Below are 14,402 nucleotides of genomic sequence, written 5' to 3'. Positions count from 1 at the left end.
CTGTTGTACCATAGTTTTCTTACCACCTAGAGTTCAGCTACGGCAACAACAACAATTTGTGGGGAAGTCAGTTTGGTTCTGGTACCCAATGCACGTACATCGACACTGTTGTCTATTCCGGCATTTCCTGCCACCTGGCAGCAGTTTCAAGTCAGAGCCTTTTCTGAAACCCATTACAAAGATAACGAAGCTTAATGAGGAGTTCTTGAACACTTTCTGGAAGCAAGGTCGTAGGCATCACTTCAACGCGGTCTGGGACGACGAAGGTGAAGATGAAGTCAAGCTGGCCCGCACGAAGTTGCTGGATAAAGGAGCTGCTCCCGACTAAGTGGTATAACTATGTCATCCCGAACTGCCCGGCCGAGCTACACAGGATCTCCTTCCTATCCGGCACGCGTGCAGATCATTTCACGACTTGGCGACCCCCGTCACGACGCTGAGAGGCTGAGAGCCGTCTTGTTGACTAGATTACGTCGCCGTGCATTTCTAAGGAGTCTTGGCGTGTTTTGGTAGTGTTGGTCATTGGCAGTGCTCGTATGGTCAATTTAGACAATGAGGTAGGGATGCCCATGCGACAACCGGCTTCCGCAGGTATCCAATACTGATCCTAGCCTCTTAATGGATATCGGGGCATATGCGTGGCCATACAACCTGTTTCGGCCCATCCGCAAGCAGCGATCTCCGCTCGCCCGCTTAGATGGTACAATAGCACCTGATGGGCTTAAAAATTCATTTTCGGGATAGGCATCCCGCTCCTGGCGAGAAGAAAGTCTCACAAACATGTCGCTGGTTCTATTGCCACAAGAGTTGCTCCTTACAGCGTTGGAGAGTCTGGACATCGAAGATCAATGGAGCTTGGGGTTGACTTGCAAGCAGCTATTTGCCCGAATTGCTTACTCCGACCAATGTTGTCGCCAATTACTAGGCGTATGTATCTCGCGTCCACGTCATGCAAGTCAAACTCATCTCGAATAGAACACGCTTCGATATTCGGTAGACTTCCGAAGAGCCGCGGCATCTGGGGCTTATGCTCACACGTGGCGCTGTCTAGCCAAACGGCGTCGCGCCGTGAGAGACGCCAAGCCATACCAGGTTGCACTGGTCAATGTCCCGGGAGGGTTCACCCTATGCAACGACGCCCTCATCTCATGTCGGGAGAGATGGGTGCACGTGCTGTTGTTGAATAACTCAGGAAGCCGGAACATACGCTTGGACGCCTTCGCCCTGCTCAAAAAGGCCCTCCCTTCTATCCCCTGCTGCGACGTCGACAAGGTCAATGTCCTGCATCAGGCGTATGGTATCGTCACGCTTCTCTACCAGCTCGGAGACAGCCAACTACTGGTCCTGTTTTGCGACCCCACAAAGGGCATTATCCTGGGATACCAAAGCTTTTTCGACGTTCTGTGTTTGTTTGTCCGAAATGATAGCAAGTATCTCTACTGCGGACATTTCAGGAGCGAGGATGACTCTGGCCCACGATGGAAGGTCCAGTGCTATATTCTGGGGGAACGCCGCTGGCTGAACACGATGCAGCTAGGACCGCATTTCGCCGGGTGCGACCCGGACAAGACCGTGTGCTTCGAGATATTCGACGGGCACCTGTACGGGGCGACCCCTCGGTCGGTATATTTCGGGCCGTATACATATAACTTGACCCAAGGACAGTACCGGTGTGTCCAGGTGATCGCGCGCGACTCCTTGCACGTGAAGGAGATAGGAGGGAATTTCAAGGGCGGAGGGCTACCCGTACTTTGCGAATTCGACCGTATTATGCTCAACCGGGACGAAAAGACAGGCGCTGTCTTCTTCCAGATGTGCCGCATGAGCATGTCGAGCGAGTTTTCCCTGGATTGGAGCTACAAGCAAGTTATCTGCCCAGGCAGCGCCTCGGCATCAGACGACTTCGACCTGTTGTCGTGGAGCCCACCTCCGCCGATAGTAAAGGGCCCCTACAGCCAAGGCTACGACGCAGCCTCCGGAAATCTTATCGCCTCGCAGTACGATACCGCTAGTAGTGTGTCCATCGACTTGATTCGTCGGCCGGTAGATGTCTCGCAAGGAGGGCTCATTCTTCGAGCCCAACGCATAGTCGAGCGGCCACGAACTAAGCACGACCCAGCCAACGAAGTCACTCTGGACAAAGCGGATATGCTGAGCATTTGTTGTCCATGGCTAAAAATCTGGAAAGAGAGTCGCCCGGCCCGTCACACCAACTTACTGTACGCGACACACACCACCAAACATGCTTGGAATGGCAAAGTCTTCGCCGTGAAGTGTTCGGCGGGTGACACCTCCTGTACATCGGTGCTGATCGTGTCTTTTGACCCGTCTATCCGGATAGAGGCGACGCCGCGACGGCAGGGACAGTCTGCAGGAGACATAGGCGGAGGAGGCTCGTGGGCGAGGCAGTGCGACTTTCCTATCATGTCGAATTGTTCCTTGACGTAGTAATACGCCAATATATGATTCCGTCGAGACAGTGTCGGATGAATCGTAGACTCGAGCCTATGGATAAACTATACACGACTTGATACACGGTTGATTCGCATCTGTGACATAATTCCGGAGGGAAGGTAAAGGCTTGTGTGTGCCCCGAAGTTTAACTCACGTGAATGTGCCGCGTCTGATCCTGACCAAGCCTAGCGACAACCAACAACACCGCGATGTCGCGGTTCGTAACACATGCCATGACATAAAGAGTCTGATTGTCAGAGTGCTCTCTGTGCTAGGTCTGAACTAACGCATGTCTACCCTGACGCCATTGCTTCTGCAGTCCGATCATCGACAGTCAGACCCTTGGATCCCGGAGCGCAAGTTCTTTGCTATTGCCTTCCTCCCAAGTTCTTCGTCCGTATTCAGATCCTTGGTCCCTCTACTTCCCTGAGATTGGGAACCGCTCTACGACAACTGAGCTCTCTGCGCCGGAGAAGGACCAATGAAAGCATCTGACTTCTGCACTTCTTAACACTTTATCGTGACCCCCTTCCGAAAAGCTCGAGCCCATGAAAATCGACTCCCCCGTACGTGCATGACTCTTCCTGGCGGCCATTAACAGCTTGGAAGCCAGTTCTTGGATGATGTGGCGTTGCGGCTGCGGCTGAACTCCTTATCTGATGGTGCATGTGCTTTTCTTCTGCTCTGCGATCTGGCCAGTTACTCGCATAGAACCCATTTCTATGTCTGACGTTTGTGAACGCGGCACCGCTATCGCTGACGGGTCCGACCCGCCCAGGGGTGAGGTGACCCAGCTCCGTCTCGGATGAAGGTAGAGCGTCTCGAGCTACGTTCCGAAGGAAGTCTTGGGCGACGTTCGTAGGAGACATTGGGACCGCCGGGTTGTTCAATAAGTCTCTCACGTCCATCGAAGCTTTGCTTGTCGGGGTGATCTTTTCGTTCTTACCACCCAAGGCTTCGGAACTGGTAGAACCACACTTGCCAGTAACCATGCCATTTTCGTGCTGCATTTCCGCCCCTTGCGCCTCATGAAGAAGGATATCCGTTTCTGGCTTGACACCCAACGTCACTGAAGGTAAAATTTCTCGTGAGCCGCGGCATTGCTCTGGTGTAGGCTGTTCTCTGGCTCTGCTCGGCTCTGCGGTAGCTTCTGTGGCTACTCCATAATGAGAATTGTCAGCTGTTTCCAGGATGCTTTGGTTTGCCTCTTGGGCATGCGAAGTCTTCTCCGCATCGTCCGTGGCGTTTGGGCTGACTTGGTCCTGGCCTTGAGCACCTTCCGCCCCTTTCACGCCTTCCGCAACCACGGAACCTCTTGGTTGATCGTTCGCTGGTATCCCATGGTTTGTTTCTGGAGAGTAACATGCCGAGAAATCGCTACCAGGAGCAACACTACCAGACCTGTTCATCCCTGCGGCGGGCCCACTCTTGTCTCGTTCCAGGTTCTCTCGTCTTTGCAGCTCCCTGAGAACAGCACTGCGGTTGGCGACGGATTGCAAAGTCGGATCAGTCTCCTCGACTTCCTGGAGATCCACTGCTGGAATCCATGCCCGCGTCCATTTCTTCATGTTGAGATTATTGATCAGGACAACAGGATGTTGCCGCTCTCGAATCTTGGGTCCATCGCCTCTGTAGTCCTTGGCCCACACAAATGCGCCATTTTCATTCTCATAGCACCTCGGAGGGTCGGTTGCCATCTCCTTCTCGAGATCCTCTGTCTGTGCCTGTAGCCCAGTAATGCCAGGACCTTCGACACTAGGCGGGAGTGGCAGACATACTGCCGCCATCATGTTCTGGTATACCCAAGCAAGGTAAATCTGGCCTGGTTTGGGATCGAACACAGGCTGCGACACAGCTTCAGTCCTGCGCTGAATAGACCTCTTCATGTGTCTCTTTGGAACAAAGTCGGCTTCGGCATCGTCACCGTCACCGCCAGACATCGTGCTCCGACGCCCGCTTCTGCATGGCAAGTGAGGCTCGCGGGCTTCTAAATCGGCGTCCACAGCGCGGTTGTTCTCCTCCATCAGCTGAGGAGTGCAATTGAGCACCTTGTAACCTAGAAGCGCGAGGGCCATCTCGTTCGACTTCTTCGCGAACCCATGCTGGTCGGTAAATATATGCTTGCCAGCACCTTTGAGCGGTTGCTTGGTATTGAAGGTCATGTTGTGTTCCTTGCACCACACAATCCACCAGTTCTCATCACCATTTACTCTGAAGATCTTGTGTTTGCTCTTGCCGTTTTGAAAGAATTTGTGAATATCGATTGTACGTTCTTCCTCGCACCGGGCAGCTTTCCGTGGAATGTCCTTCGGTTGGGACATACGACGTTTCTATAGATACGCGTTAGTCGTAATCGGCACTCGCAACAGAACCATCACCTTTGTCTGGCGTCCGGATAAAGTTTCGAGTGAGCGAGAAGAGGCGTCTGGGCTGGGCTCGGAAACGGGGTCCGGACGGTCACTATCATCATGCGAAGTAGCTCCATTTTCGTGACGATCTGCTGGGAAATTCCCATCGTCGGATGGCGTGGAGTCATGGAGATAAATGTCCTTCGCGCCAATCTCATCCAGAAGTGCTGGTTCTCCGCTTTCCAGGTCGCGCAGGCACTTGAACTTCTCCTCCTGCTGCGACCGTAGAGCCTGGGTGAGAGGCCACACATTCTTGATGAAGTCGTCCAACCGAGCGTAATCAGAAAGATCTCCGTACGGTTCCCGCTGCTTCTGTATGTCCTCTTTTAGCTGCTGAATATCAGAGTTGAGTTGCGACTTGGTTGCCAAATGGTTCTCAAGCTTCGGCTTGATGACACTGTGCTTGGCGAGGCGCTCGTCGAGTCTCGCAAGCTCTTGCTCAACCTGTGCTCTGCGCGTGCGGTCCACTTCCTCATGCGAGCGCACGGTTTCGAGCAACCGATCCAGACGGTTTGCCGTCGCCATGATAGCATGTACGGATCAATGTAGTAGAACAGACTCGTCGCCGAGCAATTCACACGTGAGGCACGCAAAAGATATTAGAAAGGAAGCGAAAACCAGGGAACTAGCGCGTGTTTATAAATACTCCGTAGCGGCGTTAATTTCCTTCCCAGCTGCTGCCCCACTTCGCCCGCCGGCGCCTTGGCTCAATACTAGCGTAAGGTAGCCCCTACCGTTCCTACTGCGGGTGGGCAGCTGGTCTCCGCCCTACCCAGGAGGTCCACTAGTCCGACTGGAGTCCCCGTACGAATGACCAGTCAGAAGCCTAGCTTGTTTTCCTGTTTTCCATGGGACCTGCGCACAACGTGTCGACTTACTTTTTTTTGGGACACCTGAAATATCCTCTTGTGAGGGGTGGGAAAGGGTGCTGAACCCCTGCTGATATCATGTGATAACGTGCAAGTGGAGGGCGCAAGCACACCTTTGCTCACATTAAGAGGTGTTGAACAAAGGTTGTGGGCGTGTGGGTAATGACCTACGCCTTGGAGGCATACACCAGGGGTTTTGGTCAGGCTTGGCAGAAATTGGCTTTGAAGAGGAAAGACAACAGGTTGCAAGATGCAGTGGGTAGGCCAGTGGGGTGATCAACATCATCCAACCACCCCTTCTTGGCGTCCAACACCGGCCACCCGACCACATCACGCCGTCTTTCGCCTCAAGTCAGATCTGCCAAACGTGACCGACCCCACGCCTCCCAGGCCATAGTCTATTGGACTCAACCCTTGTTACTGCATAAGATACGTGGTCCATTGATGGCGTGATGGGAGAACCACACTGGGGATGGTGGTCGGTGTAAGTGCCGTCGTCATTGTGCCCAGTCGAACGAGCGTGCAAAACGTCGTGGAGCTTGAACGAAGAGGCGACTTTGGCTACACATAGCCCACCTGCAGTATGTTCAGAAGTCCTAGGCATAAGTGGCATGCCAGGAGCAGACAACTGTCGTTGGTCATTAGCCGTGTCAGCGACACAAGAGTAGTAGTCTGGTGGAGACAGGCCCGCGCCACTTGCACGTACTTCCTGCTCCAGGTCACGCATGGTGGACTGGCTGAGGCGGAGAAGGGCTGTCAGACGATTGTCGACGTACGCCAAGCGATACGCATTGCGTTGATAGATGACAATAAATGAAACAGTCGCCTGGAGGAAGCTGATCATCAGCTGCATGTCAATGGCGGACATCTTGCTAGCTTTGGTGTCAATCGCGCCGTGTGGTAAGCCTTAATAGTTGTTGAAGGTTGAAGGTTGAAGGTCGACAATGTTCAGTTGTACTTAACTATAAGCATTATACATACTGGTCGAAGCGCTCTGTGTCGTGCTCTATTTTGCGCTGTTCGACGCAGTTTTATTTCTTGGTGCCGGTATACACAGGCCTTTATGTATGTCGATCTCTCGAATATCATTCGTTTGTTTGAGGATTACATTAAGGATAAGCCGCACTGAGAGTTCGACAGCACCGAACCAAGTCTTGTGATGCGCTGTGGAGAAGGTTGTTCAAGTGCCTTGTATTATTACAAAAGAGATAGCCGTTGAGGCTCTATTTATGCGCTCTAGATAGCATGAAGCTATTCTTTTAGAGCATTCCTTCATTCGTTGCTGTGTTCCGGGTCCTTTACCTTCCGGTCTTACTATTTCGGGTTCTCGCCCTTCCGGTGTCACCTTTCCACCGCTAATGGCAGAATCTCAATTGAGCGTAGCGTCGCTGTAAGGTGGCCTCATCATCACAAGTCTTTAATCACATATCCTCCTTTGGCCAAACTTGCGACACTAGGGTAGGTCGGTGCTATTGTCGCCGCGGTGGGTCATTCTATCGACGTCGATCCCTGGGTTGAGTTCCTCAATATCGTCGTAGTTCGAGAAATATAACTCGCAGCAGCTACTAAATTTGACTCGCAGAGTTAAGCCATTGCCTACACATCTTCTTGTCTGTATGAGGAAGAAGCCGTTCGGCAACAAGGTGCCGCGGAATTCCTTAAAGCTGATGTAGTGGATATTAGCTTGGATCCCTTTGGCTTTAAAACGGCACCTCCTATGCTAGATTGATCACAAACCAGACGGTTAGGTCGCGAGATTATCAGTGGCTCAACTAGCCTATAAAAAAGCAGCGAGGCCAGCGACAACTCGGTTTCTACGCAAGTTGCAGTCACGAAACAAAACCGCTGGATAAGCAACTCGAGAAGAAAAAGAGATGCTTGAACCACGCATACTCCGCTTATTTATAAGTGAGAAAATTGAATCAGTACGCACGCGAATATTCCAGAGAGCGAGGATACAGGAACTCTGCGAGCCGGAACGAATCGTCGCTGAACAAACTATCAACGGAAAAGTTGGATATCTTGTCAAATGGAAGAATTATGCGGACAGCGAAAATACATGGGAGCATCTTGAGCGCTTGAGAGACTGCGAACACCTATTGAGGAACTTTCAGCGTGTTTCGATGATCCTTCATTCAAGATCTGATAATCACAAATTTCCTGTCATTGACTAGCAATTACAAGTGGGATCACTGCCACGGAGGCTGAATGACTGCGACTGCGTTACTTCGGTAGGTTTTACGCCGGATGGGCATCTCGCGTCTGCTGTCAAACACCATGAGACGGCCACCTGATATAGCTCCCGACCTATGTGTATAACATCCTCATGAAGGTTGGTATGGCGATACAACAAGGTTAATTGAACTCTAAAGCTCTTCGTGAAGTAATTGCCTGCTAACCAAACCTCAAGGATTGGCCACATATTTGACCGGTGTGCTTCCATCCTGTCCATTGCGTTTGTGCTCTTGAAATGCTTGGCTGTAAGCCTTCTTGCGCGGAGAAACCCCGGGTCCCGCTGATCCCACTTCCATAGCGCGTTGCGAGATATACTCCAATGGCATTCTGACCCGGGAGCTTGCCACGAACTTCCACGGGCATCTACGTGTTCAAAACAAGCTGGTGATTTTGGCAATCAGCAACAGCAATCACATTTTCAAATCAAATGCAATGGAGGCGATTGCAGATTTAGACGTCAGCTCGAAGAGGAGCAACGCCGACGCGAAGAAGCTGAGAATCGCGCAAAACAGAATCGACGCCAACGCAACGAGGAATAGCACCGACGCCAAGAAGCCGAGAAATTGGCAGTAGAATCGCGTCCGCAAGCGCTTCAGCAATACCTAGAGGCTGGTCATGAGATCGATCTATAGAAAATCTCTCTACTCAGGAATTTTCTTTCGATACGTCCTCTTCTTCCAAATTCGGGCGCGGCCAAGGGAGAAAGCCCTCCGGGGCGGACACTCTGAAAGAGGCCTCTCAGCTTTGTGATGAGCTCGTGTATGAGGTAAATAGGCAATGGCAAGCTGGAATACTCCCTGATACGGCTTTCTCCCGGCATAAGAGTAAGAAATGATAAGAGGTGGCGACCTCACATTTGTAGTTAATGCCTTATGATGGTCTAGTGGGTTTGATGGTTGATTTGTTAGATAAACCAGCCTTGAGTGTCGGATCTCACGAAGATTGAGAGCAAGGTGGCATCCTTCGGCTTCACCAGATTCCGACTTGGACCCCCTCGATGTGGAAGTGCCAGAGAGAGGAGAGAGTGGACGTTGAGCTAATGGAATGAGCCCGTTGCCGCTACTGAAGGTGTTTCGAGTTCTCACTGATGGGTGGATTTGATGCGGGCGTCGGGTGGTGGATTCGCTACATATCTCAGTTTCCATTTAATTGCATCAAGCGTAATACCATCACTAAACCAGGTGTTTTTTGCGATTTATTCTGAGTTAGTGTCCTTTGAATGCTAATTACGATTTCTGGCAACGCGCGCCCGATCGGGATTAGCGTACTCCTAGAGCCTTTTGGTCTGCAGTCCAAAAGCGCGTAGTCTCTCTCCTCCTTATCCCGACCATGGCCTGAATCGATAATTATGCCGGCGACGACCGCTCGTACATCGGCTACCTGTACGAAATCACATCTGGTTGTTCACAGCAAGAGTGCATCCAGCAACTGGAAGACCAAGTGAAGTTAGCGCCACAACTCGAAACCCCAGCCTCGTGCAGGCTCAGCAATCAGTTTAACGTGGGAGCACGATGTCGCAACGATGACCAAGTATTGCCTTCCTCCGGGAACAGTCTGGGTGCTACCGAAGATCCAAAGCTACCTCCAAGTGGTGGCGAAGTCATCTTCGAATTATGGCGCCCTGCTAAGTACAAAGCCGCCGCTGAGTATGGAGTTACCACAGCGCGATGCAAGCCAGCACAATGGGAAGAACGGACGGCCATCTTCTTTCAAAGCCTTCCTACATCAGAGAACGGATGGATCAAGAAGAGAAAGGATTGACATGTCCGAGGCAGACGATATTCTAAAGGCAGTTGATGCTTTGACGTTGAACATGCCGAGCACTAGCCGGCCCCTAACCCACGCCTATGTCCGAACCTACAACAACGCCGATCGACATGTATATCAAGGCACAAGGTGGGGAGAGTTGCATTTACAGGATACGCTATGCTCTTTTGCACAGTGCGCAGGCGCTGCATGCGCTGCTATGGTGGCAGAGAAGTTTATCGGAAGATTTATCAGGAACGTATGCCAATTTTACTCCCAAATGTTCATCGCAACGTGCGATGTAGCACTGCACAAAGGGCACCCCGAGAAATTGGTGAATGCTGCCCAGCTGGTTTTCCTCCGATCAAGTCGTGAGAACCTAAGTTATATCATCAGCAATATCACTGTGAAATGCCTAAAGGAGTCTGAGATAGCGCGGAGATCCTTCAGATTGGGATTCAGTGGCAGTTCTGTGACAAGCCCCCTTTCTATTTTTGATGCAACCCGAATCTGAAAGTGTGTAGACGGTGAGGCTTTCATTGCTTGCCACCAGTCCGACGGCAGCACATCCCCTAGATCCTCAAACGTCCAGCTGAGGAAGTTCTGAGGCGAGCATGTTCGAATGTAGTCTTTCCCAGGGTAAATAAGGAAGAATTGCGTAGCAACATTGCTGCAGTTGAGCAGGTCAGTTGCCTCGCCACACTCTGAATAGGCGTGTTCTTCAGTATCATGCACTGAAACGGTGTCGATGGGACTCTCCGAGTACTCAATGTCATCGTGGTGCTCGACAATGGAGATGTCTGGTCCTTGTTGGGATTCTTGGGCATGAAGCGTGAGAAGAGCAGTGTCATTGTAGACACTCGCCGATATCAGTATAACGTCTGTATCACCTAAAGCCTGTCTGCGTATGAAATCATAGTCTGGGAAGGAGTGAAAGCCGAGCGCTAGACTACAACCAGACCAACAACTTCATACAGCGGTAGCTGCCAAAATCGTCGCTGTCCCGCTTTCATATGATGGACATGGCTGTGTCACTGCCAGCCGCAGTGCATTCGACGCGAGAAAGAAGTAAGCCCGGCGTCAACAGTTCCTTCAGTGATCTCTGTGGAGCCAATTGTCTGACAGCCAGGCTTTAATTTTGCACGACCATCAGAGAGACAGGTACAAACGGGTCATCAGCACAGTAAGAATCTTTGTTCAACAGTTCCTGGTTCGTTCATCTACTGTTGCTGCGCCACGTCGTAGGGCTGATATAGATTGCGCCAACGCCTGTCGTTGGCTGGTAGCCCACAAGTTTAAAAGCTGAGCAGCTGAAATGGCAGCCCCTACCACATCTCCCGCTACGGGCCCAATGGCAAGCTCCATCGCGCAGGTTCCCTGTTCGGCCAGTAAGATAGAAGCGCCTATTAGGCGGTCCCCTCTATCCAGTGGCTACGGCGGCAGGTCACATTAGGACTGACCTTGTCCTAGTGGCCCGAGACGGCTTGGGCGTCTTTCTCCCCTTCATCGGCTGCGGTCATGCATTCCCTCGTCCAACCACATTACCAGTGAGGGGTTAGCCTAAACAGGGAACCTGTGCGACCAGGGCTCGCTATTGGGTGCACTGTGTGGGCTGAATTCAGTGCCAAGAACCGGGTTCAGCAGCGCCGGAACGCCAGGTTAATATGTCTGTATCAGACCACTCTATTTAGGCCACCCCTGAACCTAAGGTAAACCTGTACCTCTTTCCGCATCGTCAGAATTCAGAACCTGGGATTTGACGACGACCGGTCGACCAGCTTGGACCCTAGCGATGGCCATGGACATGGCCACAGCAACAACCCCAGACACAATCGCATCGAAAACCGGAGCTCCAGATATACGAACAGCCCAAGCCGCGATCGGAGCAAGAGGTCTAGTGTCGAACTTGGGTCCTCTGACAACAACTTTCGCGCCACCAACCGACTGTAGGACACTGGGTTTGCGCAGCGCCGAACGCACCGAGCCTAATTTATGGGATCAATTCTATGCCGTATTCGGTGCAACATGTTCGGTTGACGATGCCGGAGATGCTAAGACTTTTGTTCCAGAATCGTGCTATCCATCGGCGTTTGCGGAGCACTACAACAACCCAGACAATGGCGTCCCTATTGCGTACTCGCCTGGACTGGCATGCCCCTTTGGCTACGCGACCGCCTGCACCGTGGTACGGGGCCAAAGTTATTCTGCATCACTCTTGAATTCTAGCACGGATCTTTATGGCCTCTGGGATATGCTGCAGGAGGGCGAAACCGCAGTAGCGTGCTGCCCGGCGTAAGTGGAACATTGGTCGCTTAGCCTATAAATTTGGCCATTCTGCTAATTCTTTATTTAGAGGTTACGTCTGCCGGACGGATTTCTACGGTGGTTGCGAGTCCACCGCGGCAAGTAATGAGGTTGTCACGGTTGTCTCTTACGATCCAGAATGCAAACCCTCGACATGGGTCACAGAAATTGATGACATCTGGGTCGATCTCAACGGGCCTGCTCAGATTGCCGAGGCTCCGCAAGTGGTCTTGATCCAGGGCGATGCGACCGCGACTCCGACTTCCAATGACAGCCTTGATGATGGGCCACCCGAGGATGGATCGAGCGCTGGCTTATCCCAGGACGGTATCATTGCGATTGGAGTACTCGTTCCCCTCGTGGCATTAGCCCTCTTTGCAGCGGTGGTTTTGTTCCTTAAACGGGGGAAACGATTCAAACAGCCTAATCCTAGTGGACTAGGTGGGGATGCGGTGGTGGAAGAGGAGGTACAAGGAAGCGGCACAACAGCCATTGCTAGACCACCACATGGTGTTATCGCGGTTCAGAAACCTGAGCTAGACGCAGCTTTGTCGGAGATGACATCCAGCGCTCAAAACAAAGCGGCTGAACTGCCAGGTACTCACCCGAGTGCTTTGGCTAGTGATAACGCCATAGAAGAAGGCAGACTACAGGCAAGTGGCAATCTATCTGATTGCCAGACAACGCAACTATGGGGTTGCAGCAATGGAGCAAACTACTTCTCGCCATAGTCTATAGCCAACAAGGATGGACGTTGGAAAGGAGGACAGGCTGTCGGCGGGGGACCTCCCCGAATCACTACCAATGATTGGGACGCCGAAGCACTCCTTATTATTATGAATATTATTCATGGCCACCACCGAGCTGTTCCTAAGTTCATTAGCCTGGAACTGTTAGGGAAAATCGCCGTTATCGTGGATTACTACGCATGCCACGATATCACCGAGATATGAATGAGGCGGTTCTGTTTCAAGGCCCGATATCCAGATGTCGAGGAAGATGGGAGAGAATCTATTATTTGGTTGGCTATTTCCTGGATTTTCCAACGCGAGAGCCTATTCGAGGAGACGACGGCAATAGTTATCAAGGGATGCGAAGGGCCAATTCAGACCGTGGGGCTCCCGCTTCCACAAGCATTACTCAGTGAGTAAACCGTTTGTTACAAAAAGTGCATACTTACGAATCAGCAGGTATGATAGAGAGCAAAAGAGTAATCTTGACTCTAGTCGAAGCGAGTCGAGAAGGGTGCGTCTCCGCCAGTTTCCCCTCCCGAATACCCGCCACATGCTCTAGCACCTCAATCGCCTCCGTCACTCGTCCGTTGTCCTGGTATACCCCTGATTGAGGACGCGTCAAGGTGGTTAGCTTCGCATACCCATCTTCTTGGTGCAAGAATGGTGCAAGAATGGTGCAAGAAGTGCCGGCAATGCGAGGGCAGGCTTGATGTGGGGATCTGACGATAAAAAAGAATTAAATTCGGTCAACTAGATCGTAGTGTAAGAAAGTAAGTGAGACGGCGTCGTGAGTTGTGAATTATTAGAACCTCACCCTACACATATGAAGCTGCACGTCTCGTGTGACTGCCGTCAGTGGCTTTTCCCATACGCAAACTCACCGAGGGACAAGAGCAGTCTGCACCGCGGCATCAGTACCACAGAGAATAGCCTCCAGAAGAAAATTGCAGATTGCCATCGAATTCGTATATGACGTTTATAGCTTATCGCCTGGGACTCTCGCAGACATGCTTGCCCGCCCCGCCGTCACGACCCCAAGGTCAATATTCTTGCGCTTGTTTCGGGGCTGGGGCTAGATGTAGCGGCGGCAGAGAGGCTGGAGGGGGGACGGGGGTTGTGTCGGCATAGCTAGATAGGTCGACGGAATAAACGATGGTGTTCGTCGCGCCAACCTTGAATTGGTGCATTACTTTGCTTGACGCAATTGTGTAGGCGCCTATAGTGAGATTTTGAGGAAATGAACACGTCCAGTGGGGCACCCAATAGCTATTGTAGACTCCAGTACCGCAGATAAACCTCGGTAAGCCGGCGGTGGCCATAATAATTTAGTATGAATCCCAGAAAACCCAGGCAGATTGCTCGCTCAAGCCCACTTAGCTCGGTTTAAGTCATTTGCCAGTCCAACATCATAAGAGCAAAAACCTTGGATCTGCTCAAATGGCCGGCTGCTTCTACCGTTTATAGGTCACGGCACTGCGAAATCTTCTACGGCAATACGCCCGTTCCTGGGCGCTGCCTTTTTTAACCCACGCTCCCTATAAGGTCGTGCTTGGCTTGACTTCGGCTGACTTTCTTTTGAAGCCATCTCCATGACTTCGCTTCACTTCTACCCTTTCATGCATCTGCAAAGCGAGCTCTTCCTGCTTGACCTG

At 51.7% G+C, this 14,402-nt stretch overlaps 5 protein-coding genes across 5 annotated transcripts; 3 read left to right on the top strand and 2 right to left on the bottom strand.

Moving 5' to 3' along the window:
- The first annotated feature begins 554 nt into the window (after nt 1-554).
- F5Z01DRAFT_467574 (uncharacterized protein) lies at nt 555-2,826 on the top strand. Its single transcript, XM_046259977.1, has 2 exons — nt 555-927; nt 976-2,826. The coding sequence occupies exons 1-2, from the start codon at nt 781-783 to the stop codon at nt 2,446-2,448; spliced, it is 1,620 nt and encodes a 539-aa protein (XP_046113650.1). The 5' UTR covers nt 555-780; the 3' UTR covers nt 2,449-2,826.
- F5Z01DRAFT_467669 (uncharacterized protein) lies at nt 2,709-5,735 on the bottom strand. The gene is made up of 3 exons (XM_046259978.1): nt 4,833-5,735; nt 3,357-4,784; nt 2,709-3,038 (listed from the first exon to the last, which is right to left on the bottom strand). The coding sequence occupies exons 1-3, from the start codon at nt 5,385-5,387 to the stop codon at nt 2,970-2,972; spliced, it is 2,052 nt and encodes a 683-aa protein (XP_046113649.1). The 5' UTR covers nt 5,388-5,735; the 3' UTR covers nt 2,709-2,969.
- Nucleotides 5,736-6,083: 348 nt separating this feature from the next.
- F5Z01DRAFT_640945 (uncharacterized protein) lies at nt 6,084-6,599 on the bottom strand (the record flags this gene model as incomplete). Its single annotated transcript, XM_046262552.1, has 1 exon — nt 6,084-6,599. The coding sequence occupies one exon, from the start codon at nt 6,597-6,599 to the stop codon at nt 6,084-6,086; it is 516 nt and encodes a 171-aa protein (XP_046113648.1).
- A 2,695-nt stretch (nt 6,600-9,294) lies between these two features.
- Nucleotides 9,295-10,255, top strand: F5Z01DRAFT_467526 (uncharacterized protein). Its single transcript, XM_046259974.1, has one exon. It carries the CDS (start codon nt 9,489-9,491, stop codon nt 10,224-10,226), a length of 738 nt encoding a protein of 245 aa, XP_046113647.1. The 5' UTR covers nt 9,295-9,488; the 3' UTR covers nt 10,227-10,255.
- Nucleotides 10,256-11,291: 1,036 nt separating this feature from the next.
- On the top strand, nt 11,292-12,858 carry F5Z01DRAFT_467459 (uncharacterized protein). Its single transcript, XM_046259973.1, has 2 exons — nt 11,292-12,004; nt 12,066-12,858. Exons 1-2 carry the CDS (start codon nt 11,505-11,507, stop codon nt 12,745-12,747), a joined length of 1,182 nt encoding a protein of 393 aa, XP_046113646.1. The 5' UTR covers nt 11,292-11,504; the 3' UTR covers nt 12,748-12,858.
- Nucleotides 12,859-14,402: the final 1,544 nt, after the last annotated feature.

The sequence above is a fragment of the Emericellopsis atlantica genome (genome assembly GCF_019669845.1).
Source record: "Emericellopsis atlantica unplaced genomic scaffold F5Z01scaffold_52, whole genome shotgun sequence".
Classification (NCBI taxonomy): Eukaryota; Fungi; Ascomycota; class Sordariomycetes; order Hypocreales; family Bionectriaceae; genus Emericellopsis; species Emericellopsis atlantica.
This window is presented reverse-complemented; position numbering and strand designations above follow the sequence as displayed.

Excerpts from the sequence above, each read along its gene's own strand:
- F5Z01DRAFT_467526 (XM_046259974.1), top strand. The coding sequence starts at position 9,489 with ATGACCAAGTATTGCCTTCCTCCGGGAACAGTCTGGGTGCTACCGAAG.
- F5Z01DRAFT_467669 (XM_046259978.1), bottom strand. The coding sequence starts at position 5,387 with ATGGCGACGGCAAACCGTCTGGATCGGTTGCTCGAAACCGTGCGCTCG. Across the intron at positions 4,785-4,832 it reads TATCCGGACGCCAGACAAAG|AAACGTCGTATGTCCCAACC; the intron begins GTGATGGTTCTG and ends GCGTATCTATAG. Across the intron at positions 3,039-3,356 it reads CAAGCAAAGCTTCGATGGAC|GAAGAGTCATGCACGTACGG; the intron begins GTGAGAGACTTA and ends AATGGCCGCCAG.
- F5Z01DRAFT_467459 (XM_046259973.1), top strand. The coding sequence starts at position 11,505 with ATGGCCATGGACATGGCCACAGCAACAACCCCAGACACAATCGCATCG. Across the intron at positions 12,005-12,065 it reads GCAGTAGCGTGCTGCCCGGC|AGGTTACGTCTGCCGGACGG; the intron begins GTAAGTGGAACA and ends TTCTTTATTTAG.
- F5Z01DRAFT_467574 (XM_046259977.1), top strand. The coding sequence starts at position 781 with ATGTCGCTGGTTCTATTGCCACAAGAGTTGCTCCTTACAGCGTTGGAG. Across the intron at positions 928-975 it reads GTTGTCGCCAATTACTAGGC|AACACGCTTCGATATTCGGT; the intron begins GTATGTATCTCG and ends CATCTCGAATAG.